The 12,250-nt window shown below is 42.9% G+C and overlaps 1 protein-coding gene across 4 annotated transcripts in view; it reads left to right on the top strand.

The window, feature by feature from the left end:
• LOC105017484 (pleckstrin homology domain-containing family G member 1) overlaps positions 1–12,250 on the top strand; it is a 73,395-nt gene that overhangs the window by 38,088 nt on the left and 23,057 nt on the right. For all 4 annotated transcript variants that reach the window (XM_010882141.3, XM_020056316.2, XM_010882143.3 and 1 more), the window contains one exon: positions 3,951–4,483. In XM_010882141.3, coding sequence (XP_010880443.2) covers positions 3,951–4,483 — 533 coding nt within the window. The remainder of the gene's footprint in view (positions 1–3,950; positions 4,484–12,250) is intronic.

Genomic DNA, 12,250 nt, shown 5'->3' with positions numbered 1-12,250 from the left:
GATGGCCTTAAAGCGCGCCTCTGAAGTGGACTTAAGTGGACTAGGAGTTATGAACTAGGCTTATTAACTAGTTATTTACTAGGCTGCCAAGATTTGACGGTTGCCTCATGAAACATTACAAGCAAGCGATTGTCAATAAACAAAATTGACTGAGTCCGTAAACGCACCTTCCATATGTACATTCTAAAGCAGGGGTGTCAAACCGGTTCCACAGAGGGCCGAGTGTCTGCAGGTTTTTGGTTTTTCCCATAAATTGGTTCCCAGTTCAGACCTACACAACCAGGTGAGTGTAGAAACTAACCAATCAGTGACCTAATTAACCAATCAAGTACAAGGTGAGAGTGAAAACCTGCAGACACCCGGCCCACCGTGGAACCGGTTTGACACCTGTGATCTAAAGCATGCACTTGTTAATTTCTACACTCTGCGAAAGTCTATTCCTTTGCCGAGCGGTGGGTTGCATTTCCCCAGGTTTGTTACGCATGATGAACCGTCCTGGATCAAAAATAGGTAGGCTGCTGTTTATCTCCTCATTATCGGCCTGAATGTAAGACAGGTTCTGAGAGAATCCCATCTCTGTTACGGCAGGAAAGGTAGAACTCACAGCTCTAATACCCTAACTATCTCGCATGCACACACACACACACACACACACACACACAGCCAAATGCAACAGGAGAAACCATACCAACCCGTAGGCTTTAGGCCCATAATTAGAGATCATTTACACAGATCAGGTTGAACATAATCTGAGCTGAAGGGAGAGATGGGTTAGAAAGGTAAGCCCATCCACACTCACTACTGCTTGTCCTGTAGTCGTATAACTACTGTGTGTGTGTGTGTGTGTGTGTGTGTGTGTGTGTGTGTGTGTGTGTGTGTGTGTGTGTGTGTGTGTGTGTGTGTGTGTGTGTGTGTTTGGGAGAAACAGGTTAAGGTACAGGGGAAGGGCTGTGTAAACAGAAGTTAGTAAATCTTCAGGAAGGTTGTTTGGGTTTCACCAGGAGCTGAAACACATGGTCTCTTTGTGTGTTGCTGGACTCCCTGCTCTTATTGCTCTAATGGCTAAAAGGAGCCCCACTAAAGCCATTAGCTCTGTTAGCCTTATCTAAGGGGGGATAAACCAAATGGAAGAAACACACAGAGAAAGACTGAGACACACATTTGTGTTAGGAGAATGAGTGAAACGTGTGTATGGTTGTGAGACTTCCCATGTCAGCGGGTTTTGGTCTGGGCCATATTGTCACTCTCCTTCTCTGGTCCGTCATTGTTAGAAAATGGGTCAGACTGGGGACCGTCAGTGTTGGGAGGGACACACTTTTATTTTACTTAAAAATACATTTTGGTGGCTTGAGTTGATTCTTGTTCAAAATCCTCTTTTCCTTAACCATTAAACCTGTCTCTATCGGAGTAGAATGGTTCTAACTGAAGCAGCACTAAATCCTGTTCCACGCCACGGTACTTACAAGGGATTGGAAATGTGTGCTTGTGTTCTCTGTACTTTGTGGACCAGCAGCAATTCTTGCTAGTCTTCAATAGGATTGTAGGGTTTGAATTTAGACCGTTACTGCGAAGCCTAAAATCATTGTGATGACCGGTAAAATGTCCACACCTTAAAATGTCCTTAGACACCTTATAGCGCTACATTGGCTGTTCATAGAGCTTCATACTGGCAGAAGAGTTGAAGGCGTCTTAGCCAAGGTGCAAGGCCAAGGTGTTCTTTTAAGCGTGTTCGCGGTTTCACATTTCATGTTTCTGAGCGTGTGCCTGAAACCTCTGCTGAGCCCACATGATCACACATGCTTTGATATCAGATGATCTAACTGCCTGACTGCCTGGAGATATGAATTCATAAAGACACAGACGGCTTTATATCAGGGATTTGATCGTAATGTTGCTATCAAAAAATGTTGGTGGTAGCTAGATTTTCCACTGTAAGAGATTTGTGTATCCGTCTGTTGTATCTGTGATATGAAATCTCTCGCTGGAACTCTCTTGGTCTCTATCAATAGAATTCAGATTGCTTTATTGGCATTACGTAATAATGTACACTTTACCAGATTGTACTGTGGAAATTAGTTATTCATTTACAGTATAATGTCAGTAAAGTAATAATAATAAAGACTATGAACTGGACAAGTGGTAGAACAATAATCAATGTAGCCCGGGCAGCTAAGTAACTGTGTCCTCCCCCAAAATGATAACTAGGCTATTCTTATAAGAAGGGTCTTTGAAAGCATGTCTAACTGTCTAAGATATGGGAAAATGACACTCCTAATTGTTATAGGTTTCACATTTAGTCAGCTGTCAGCCTTTCCTCTACTGGTAGGCAGATTTGTTCCAGCTTACCCTTGTCAATGGCAAGACTGCGCTCACTGAGACCATACTTGGTCAAGGTTTTTCTTATGCTTTGATCAGTAACCGTGGTCAAATAGATTATTATGGGTTACTGTCCATTAAGGACTAGATAGCACTGCATTTTGCTTTGTTTGGCTCCAAATTGTTTTATTTTGACTGTGTTGTAAATTAGATTTTTTTCCCCAAACTAATTGGATGTTCTGGTCCTGGGAATTCAGTGGGTTAGTAAAACAGGTTTGTCAACTCAGACCAGTCAGATAAAGGGAATTTTATCTTTACTCAATTCTTGGTTTTGCAGAGCACGGTAATGACATTAGCGGGTGTCGCTGTAGATGTTTAGATTTTTTTTTAACGACTGAATTACTGCATATTGGACTAATTTGTCTTTGTTTGTAGTTTCCCTTTGGACGCACAGAATCTCCCAGAAATCAGCATGAAGTGTTTCAATTGTCAGCTTCTCTCTTTCTGTCTCTCCACTCTCACTCTCTTGCTTCTTCTCGCTCCATTAATGAAAATGTTTTATTGTGAGGGCTGTGTTGGCATGGGAAACATTTGTTGACATCGCCAGTGCAAGTGGAAAATAAGAAATTAATCATAAATAGCAAAAGTGAAAATAGGTTCAATAAATACAAATCTCAAGTTTTACATCAATGTTTTCAAATGTATTTCACTATTTCACTCTCTCTTTCTCTCTCTCTCGCTCACACACTCTCTCTCTCTCTCGCTCACACTCACTCTCTCTCTCTCACTCACACACTCTCTCTCTCTCGCTCACACTCTCTCTCTCTCTCGCTCACACTCTCACCCTTCTAACTCAAAGCTGTCTTTCTTCTGTGAGCGGACGCCTGTACAGTGCCAGTAGCAAAAGAAAAAAAATCTCAACGGACGAGTGTGTGTTTCCAGAAACAAGGTTATGTCTGGACCGGTTGTCCACCAAATAGACCACCTAAGACACTCTCACACACACTCCCTCACACACACACTCCCTCACACACACAGCCCTCTCTCTTCTAGAGAAAAAGGACTTTCATTCATTGCGCCAGAGAAGGAATATTCTCACCATTACTGTTAATTTGGTCAGTTTCTCTCTCTTGCCGGTCTTTCTGGTTCTGTCGTTATAAATGACTCTGTGTTCGTCATGGCTTGATAGATGGCTTTTTATTGTGCATTTCCATATGCCTTCATCTGGCTTAACTTGCTGTAGAGTTGTGGTCCGTTTGAAAGAGTCTGGACGCCACTGTCTCACGCCTGTGGTTGGACTCATTTCTCAGTTGGAATTCTAAACAGGTCGCCACTGTAGGGGACCTGACCACAATGCCTGGTTTCTTCTGTGAGGGAGTGTAAGAGAGGGACAAAGATCTTGTGGCCTGGCAAGCTTGCAAATTGAAATCCACAGTGTGGTTATGCACTTTTAGGAACGTTGAGACCTTGTGTGGAAAGATAAGAATGCACCCCCACGACTGTATACACTTCTCACAGTTCTTTGGAATACACAGGGATTTGCATATCCACCAGTAACTATTCATGATTCTTGACATGATTTTCTCTGAACTGTTCAGTTTTCACCCTACTGTCTTTTCTCTTTCTCCATTCAGACGATTACACGGATGGACTCCCTCCTGTCCCGGAAATTCCGGACGCCGACTCGGCCCTGAGTCCAGCGGTCACCCCGGGCCGCTTTCGCCCCTCCGACATCCGCCACACTCCACTGCGCTACTGCTCCGCCCGCAGCATGGACTCCTCCCTCGACAGCGCCGAGCGCCCAATCAGCTACGGCTCCACATCTTCCTCTGCCTCCTCCCGGGACAGCCACTGCTCACTGGGCAGTCGCTCCACATTAGGCCCCTCCCCTCACTGTCACCCAGCTCCAGATCGCGACTCTGGGGCAATCCGGTTGGAGCTGGTTCCAGCCATGCAGCTGGGAGGTGGAGATGAGGAGGAGAGAAGTGATGGAGGGGCGGAAACGGGGAGGGGGATTGGTAAAGTGGACCCGGCCACTCCCCAATCAGACACTGAGTCTGGGAAGAAGAGCAGCACTGGGCCAAGGCTTCAGTATGTGGACAGAGTGGTTCAGGAGATTATGGACACAGAGAGAACCTATGTGCAGGACCTTCGCAGCATCGTTCAGGTGAGGAGCATGGTAACATGATACCACAGACACTAGTTCTCTCATTTAGCAGACACTCCAATCCAGAGAAATGTGGGTGGACTTTGGCTTAGGGACAGAAGAACAGATTTCACCTTGACTTCAAATCTAGATCTTTAGGTATCACTACAGATTTCACTGGCCTCTGGAGGTAAACTTGTCAATACTGACACCTGGCATCTGTACATCCTGAACAAATCCCCTTTTGCCACTGGCTGTTTTAATAGTTAATTGGCCATTCATGAATGACATTGATACAGCCGGCAATTGTACAGCTCCGTGGTGTAGTGGTAAATGACAAAGCCTTTCGCGTGGGCGACCCGGGTTTGAATCTCAAGATGGCAACACTTTCTGTTGCAGGCTGGCTGAACTAGACTTGCCTGGTTTCTTGTTCTTTCATTTGTGAATGTTGTTGATACAATAACTATAGGTGACAATAACTGACCTTCTCTTTAAGTGAAAAGACGAGAGAATCGTGGAAACCCAAACCCTTTTACTGCCCAAGGGGTTTTGATAAAGCCTATATTATTACCCCCAAAAGCATGCACAAATACATACCTTTGAAAATCCAGAAGAAACATTGGCAATATAACCATAAACAGTTTTAGTTTAGGCTTACTATAACATAGCTACTGAATGTTGTATGTAGCCAGCTACATTTTTGTCACTCTTGACCCAAAAAGCATGAACGGATGCGTGCTTTGTAAATCCCCCAGATATAGTTGCTATACTGTAAAACTGTAAACAGTTTTTGTTCAGGCTTACTATAATGTAGCTACTGAATGTTGTAGCCAGCTAAGTTTTTGTCTATCTGGAACAAATCCAAATGCGTACTTTCTTTTGACTGTGGAGATTCGATCGCGGGACCTATAGCTTGCAGGTCCGCTTCTCTAACCACTATGCTATTTAACAAGGTGTAGTCATTCAGTCACTCAGTAAGAGACTCGCTCTTCTTGGCTGGCTCCACAAAAATAATACAGGTATACTGGTTACATACAGTGGGGGGGGGGGGGGGTATTTGATACACTGCCGATTTTGCAGGTTTTCCTACTTCCAAAGCATGTAGAGGTCTGTAATTTTTATCATAGGTACACTTCAGCTGTGAGAGACAAATCCAGAAAATCACATTGTATGATTTTTAAATGTATGATTGGATGATTTTTAATTGATTTTTAAATGTAATTACAAAACAAAGGTTTCTGTACCAAATATTTAGTTCTGCTTTTCTGATGTATCAAATACTTATGTCATGCAATAAAATGCTTATTAATTACTTAAAAATCATACAATGTGAAGAATTGAAGAGTACCTATGATAAAAATGTGACTTCTACATGTTTTGTAAGTGAGAACCTGCAAAATCAGATTGAGTCTTAGCACTGACTTCTATCTTCTTGATTTAAACCCTTGTGATCTTTGGCATTAGGAAAACCATTTCTTATTCTCATACAAACACAAACTCACACATGCGCACGCACAGTGCATTTAAAGAGTATTCAGATCCCTGTACTTTATCCACATTTTGTTTCATAGTCTGAATTTATAAGTGAACATCTACACACGATACCCTTAATGACAGAGTGAAAACAAATTTTTAGACAAAACCCATAAGTATCTCATTTCCACAAGCATTCCAACTCTGTGCCATTACACTCCATATTGAGCTCAGATGCATCCTTTGTACCTTTGATCATCTTTGAAAGTCTCTAGAACTTGATTGGAGTCCACCTGTGGTAAATTCAAATGATTGGATATGATTTAGAAAGGCACCTACCTGTCTAAATAAGGTCCCACCCTTTACTGACTTTACAAGTCAGGTCCCTAACTGTTAAAAAAAAAAAAAAAAACCTGAACTCGCTTCTCAGGGAGCATACAACATAAAACGTTGTCGTAATACCAGTAGAATATGTTCTGGAAGCCTTATCCCATTACAGAACAGCATAAAACTAGTCAGGGCCTGTGTAGAGTGGGAAGGAGTCTAGATTAGTACGGAAGGACCACAGACGGCACATAGGACAGACGGCACAAGTTCCCTCAGGTTACTAACTCAGGCGAGAGAACGTAAAGGTGGGTGAGTGACCTCTCCTGTTTTCCCTGGAGAGCTGTTTAATGCCACATGTGACAAACTCTGCAGTTTGGCTTGCGTGTGGGATATAGAATATTTTCTCTTTTGTCCTCTTTTATACATTCTCTTCCTTTGTTTTTCCATGTGCTCTCTATTGCTCTCGTTTTGCCCTCATGATATCTTTCTATTTTGTGGGTTTGGCAAAGCAGGTGGAGTTTGGCAAAGTAACCCAACACCACAGCCTTCATCCGGCTGTTTCATTTATGCATGTTCACACACAGTGCCTAGCATTAAACTACAAAGACATTCATATTGCTGCACATCCAACAGTCTTTGTGTCCGTTTGAAATGACCTGCTAGGTGGAGGAAGGGAGTGCCTGCATGAAATGTTCAGTAAAAGGTGATGTCTCAGGAAGGGATAAGGCCGAGCGTGCCTGTAAATGGCAGGGTTTTATGATGGCCCACTTTCAAGAGGCTTGCAAACATGTCAGCATTAGCCTTTAGGAAGATGGATAGAGGGCCCAGTTGTTTCTTCCATTATGGCGTTGAAGAAATGTAAACGTGAGCGTGACCCGGAAACCCTGGGCCCGGTTTCCCGTCACAGGGGCACTTCTTCTCCCGCTCCGGGATCCGGGCTCAGGGGTTCTCATCTGTAACAAGTTCCAACCAGCATGAAAATCTGGTTCTTTTTAAAGGAAAGGATGAAGGACGGAGGGGATAAGGGTGGCAGCGGGGGGTGTGGGTGGGGGGGCTGGGTCATTTGTCCAGGCAGGGTGAGGGGGGCTCCTCCCCCTCTTGACCTGTCAGAGGAGTCCTGATCGATGCCTCCCTCCCAGGGAGAAGACCAGGGGAAAGGGAGAGCGGTGCTGTTGGATGAGGGATTTAGAGCTGCGATAACAACAACTAAAGTAGGTTAGCCAAACACTGTCTGAACACTGTCTCCCATTACTGAGACCTGGACCCCCTACTTAAATACTCCGAAAGACCACCTTATCAGATGTAGTACAGCCAGTCTTCCGCTACACTTTAAGGTCTGACTGTCACTGACCCCTATATCAACATTAATCTGTCAATTAATGTTGACCTTTATTATTTATTCCTCAGTGGAGTACGTTCAGAGTAGATTGCCCTAATGTGCTGTATTCACTTTACATTGAGTGGGTTTAACACATTCATGTTTTTGTTCAATAGAGTGCTAATGTCTTCCTTGGCCAATCTATCAAATCACGTCATGTGCCTTGTCCCTTTTCCCCCATTACACTGAAAAGCACTGCCTGGTGTTTCCCGCAGGGTTAGAGGGTGTGACGGCCCAAACACAAATATTTACCCAGACTCCATGTGGGCTCACCTGTGTTTCATCTGTCAGTGGAGGGTGGGGTTGTGTGTGTGTGCGCGTGTGGGCGCGCGTGTGTGCGCGCGTGTGTGCGCGCGCGTGTGTGCGCGCGTGCGTGCGTGCGTGTGTGTGTGCGTGTGTGTGTGTGTACACACTGTATGTTCACATGCACATTTGTGCATTGCGTTTGTGTCTAAGAACTGGGAGTTTTCCTCTGATCTTAAGATACCTACTGGTTGATAAGATATGGACTGTGATACATTGTGTGATTTATTTAAATTTCTCACCATATTCTGCTGCGTAGAGACAATTGGGACCCATGGGAAAAACATTAGCATTGAAATACAGTGGGGAGAACAAGTATTTGATACACTGTCGATTTTGCGGGTTTTCCTACCGGTCAATCTCCCTTGGTCTGGGGCTCCATGCAAGATCTCAACTCGTGGGGCATCAATGATCATGAGGAAGGTGAGGGATCAGCCCAGAACTACACGGCAGGACCTGGTCAATGACCTGAAGAGAGCTGGGACCACAGTCTCAAAGAAAACCATTAGTAACACACTACGCCGTCATGGATTAAAATCCTGCAGCGCCGGCAAGGTCCCCCTGCTCAAGCCAGGCCCGTCTGAAGTTTGCCAATGACCATCTGCATGATCCAGAGGAGGAATGGGAGAAGGTCATGTGGTTTGATGAGACATAAATAGAGCTTTTTGGTCTAAACTCCACTCGTTGTGTTTTGGAGGAAGACGAAGGATGAGTATAACCCCTAAGAACACCATCCCAACCCTGAAGCATGGAGGTGGAAACATCATTCTTTGGGGATGCTTTTCTGCAAAGGGGACAAGACAACAATTAAGGGGAGGATGGATGGGGCCATGTATCGCTAGATCAGGGCAACTAAGGAATGGCTCCTTAAGAAGCATCTCAAGGACCTGGAGAGGCCTAGCCAGTCTCCAGACCTGAACCCAATAGAAAATCTTTGGAGGGATCTGAAAGTCCATATTGCCCAGCGACAGCCCCGAAACCTGAAGGATCTGGAGAAGGTCTGTATGGAGGAGTGGGCCAAAATCCCTGCTGCAGTGTGTGCAATCCTGGTCAAGAACTACAGGAAACGTATGATCTCTGTAATGGCAAACAAAGGTTTCTGTACCAAATATTAAGTTCTGCTTTTCTGATTTATCAAATACTTATGTCATGCAATAAAAGGCTAATTAATTACTTAAAAATCATACAATGTGATTTTCTGGATTTTTGTTCTAGATTCCGTCACTCACAGTTGAGTACTATGATAGAAATTACAGGCTTCTACATGCTTTGTAAGTGGGAAAACCTGCACAATTGGCAGTGTATCAAATACTTGTTCTCCCCACTGTTTATGCCCAAAAAACATTGAATTCATATTCATAAATATGGAGAGTAAGCTAAGAAAGTACATGTTAGTGCAGGACGTGGTACAAAAAATTGATTGCAATGTTGTCAAAAAGATAAGATATTGTGGGAAACTACTTTCTCAGCGACAGTAAAAAATAATAATATGCAACACATGCACGTGCAGGTGTGTGGTTCACGGTGTGTTTTACACAGTATGTTTGGGTGTGTGTTTGTACAACATGACTGAACAACAGTGTTTTATGAGCCAATCAGGTCTCTACAAACAATCTTGTATGGTAACCAGGAGAGGCTTTCATCCCATTTACCTGCTCCACTCTAGACCTGGAATAGGTCGGAAGGCTGTTTGATGTTGACCAGGAATTTCGGATTACTCAGGGGGAATCACTGTGGCTCAGAACTCTGCGTTAAACTTTCCTCTTGGGGGTTCGAGAATAAGGGATGTTGGGAGATGAACTGGCTTTCTTGTTACTGTGTCGAGTGGGAACGGGTGTTGGTGTGTGTTTATGTTTTAGAGGAGTTGAGAAAGTTTGTGCAAGTGTTGATGCAAAACATGTGGCAGATTAAAGTGCCTTTGGAAAGTATTCAAACCCCTTTGCTTTGTGTACACTTTTGTTTGTATTATATCTTTTTTTTTTTTTATCAGTCCCCATAATGACAAAGCGAAAATCCATTTTAGGAATGTGTAGCAATTTGTTGAAAATAAACGACTAAAAAATATCTCATGTACAGACAGTACCAGTCAAAAGTTTGAACACTGCTGATTTATGGATATCATTTTTACAATTTTCCGAAGAATTATGAAATAACTTTGGAATCATGTAGTAATCAAAAAAGTTTTAAAGAAATCAAAAAACATTTATATTTTAAATTAATTAAAGATGACGGCTTTACGCACTGTTGGCATTCTCTCAAACAGTTTAATGTGTCTGAACTTTTTATTGGAACTGTAACAATTCAGACCCTTTGCCAAGACACTCCAAACTTGGCTCAGATGCATCTTGTGTCATTTGATTATTCTTGAGATTCTTGATTGGTCCATCTGTGGCAAATTCAGTTGATTTGGATATGATTTAGATAGTCCCGCACTTCAGGAACTCCGACTGGGGGATCTATCGGCATAAATGACCCGAAGCACAGCTAAGACAACGATGGAATGACTTAGGGACAAGACTGTAAATATTCTTCAGTGGGACAAGCCCGAAAACCAATAGTGGATGGCTGTGATCTTCGGGACCTCAGACAGCACTGCATTAATAGCAAACACGATTCTGTAGTGGAAATCACTGCATGGGTTCAGGAACACTTTCAAAAACCATTGTCTGTGGACACAGTACGTTGCTGCATCCACAAATGCAAGTTAAAATTCTACTATGCAAAGAAGAAGCCGTACATAAACAACATCCAGACCAGAACAACCATCGCCACCTTCACTGGACCCAAGCACAGACTGAGCTGAAGTGGAAAACTGTCCTGTGGTCGGACTAATCAAAATTTGAAATTATTTTTGGGAATCATGGACACCGTGTCCTCCGGGTTAAAAAGAAAAGGGACCTTTCGGCTTATCAGCGCACAGTTAAGGAGCAAGCATACATTATGGTATGGGGATGCATTAGTGCACATGGCATGGGTGACTTGAACATTTATGAAGGCACCATTAATGCTGAACAATATATACAGGTTTTGGAGAAACACATGCTGTTATCCAGGCAATGTCTTTTTCAGGGAAGGCCTTGCTTATTTCAGCAAGACAATGCCTAACCACATTCTGCACATATTACAACAGCATGGCTCCATAGTAAAAGATGGGTGACAGGTCTGCAGTCCAGACCGGTAACCCATTGAAAACATTTGGCACATTATAAAACGAAAAATACTATAAAGGAGACCCCGAACTGTTAAGCAGCTGAAATCCTGTATCAAGCAAGAATGGGACAACATTTCACTTTAAAAACTACAGAAGTTGGTCTCCGGAGTTCCCAAACGCTTAACGAGTATTGTTAAAAGAAGAGGTCATGCAACACATTGGTAAACATGCCCGTCCCAACTTTTTTGAGACGTGTTGCTGGCATAAAATTCCATATGGGCGTGTATTTTTCCAAAAGCAGTTTCAACATTTATGTTGTCTTTGTACTATTTTCAGTTAAATATAGGGATAATGATTGTACATCATTGCTCTCATCGTTTATTTGCATTTTATACAGTGTCCCAACTTTTTTGGAAACAGGGATGTAGATTCACCACAAAAAGATGCCACTGGAAAAAAGCACTACTGTATATGTAATATTGTTTACATGTAATGCTTGTCGGGCTGAATGTTCCATAAAACATCATAAATTAACCAAGATCCAGCACAGCTGATTTAAATATAGCATCTTCAACTTTCCATATACAAATGTTCAAAAGGCGTATTCTTTGTGGAACGACCTGTCGAACCCTTAACTCCACTTCTATTTTGAATTTGCCATTCAGTTTCAGTAGGAGCTGATTTTCTGAGTTAATTGAGTCGATCCTGGCTCGCTTTGAAGTGAAAAGTTGTCCAGCACAGCTAAAAAGACGCTCACAGGTAGCAGATGCAGGCCGGCCTGTATTGAGTTTGAGGGCCAACTTTGTTTAAGAGATTTAAGTAAATCAGTTTTGTCCGACTAGCAAGATACCCATCCACTTCCCCTGTACCTTCTGACCGTTTAGTTGTCAGTGATGAGAAATCTTCATCAGATGAATGCTGCCTTAGATGGTCCGTTGTGATTGTGTCAACATGATGGTTGTATATAAATTTACTTCAACCAGCACATGAAGTGAAATCTGTAAGTATTTGGGCAATGACAATACTTTTGCAGTGTAGTCCAGCGCATTGGATTTTAAAAGATACAATGACAATTGGGTTGAAGTGCAGACTTTCAGCTATAAGGTGTTATAGCTATTCGTATCAAATGAACCATTTAGATATTACAGAATGTTTT

The sequence above is a fragment of the Esox lucius genome, chromosome 18, assembly GCF_011004845.1.
Source record: "Esox lucius isolate fEsoLuc1 chromosome 18, fEsoLuc1.pri, whole genome shotgun sequence".
In the NCBI taxonomy this organism is placed as follows: domain Eukaryota; kingdom Metazoa; phylum Chordata; class Actinopteri; order Esociformes; family Esocidae; genus Esox; species Esox lucius.
The sequence above is the reverse complement of the archived record's forward strand: the minus strand, read 5'-3'. Positions and strand labels throughout refer to the sequence as shown.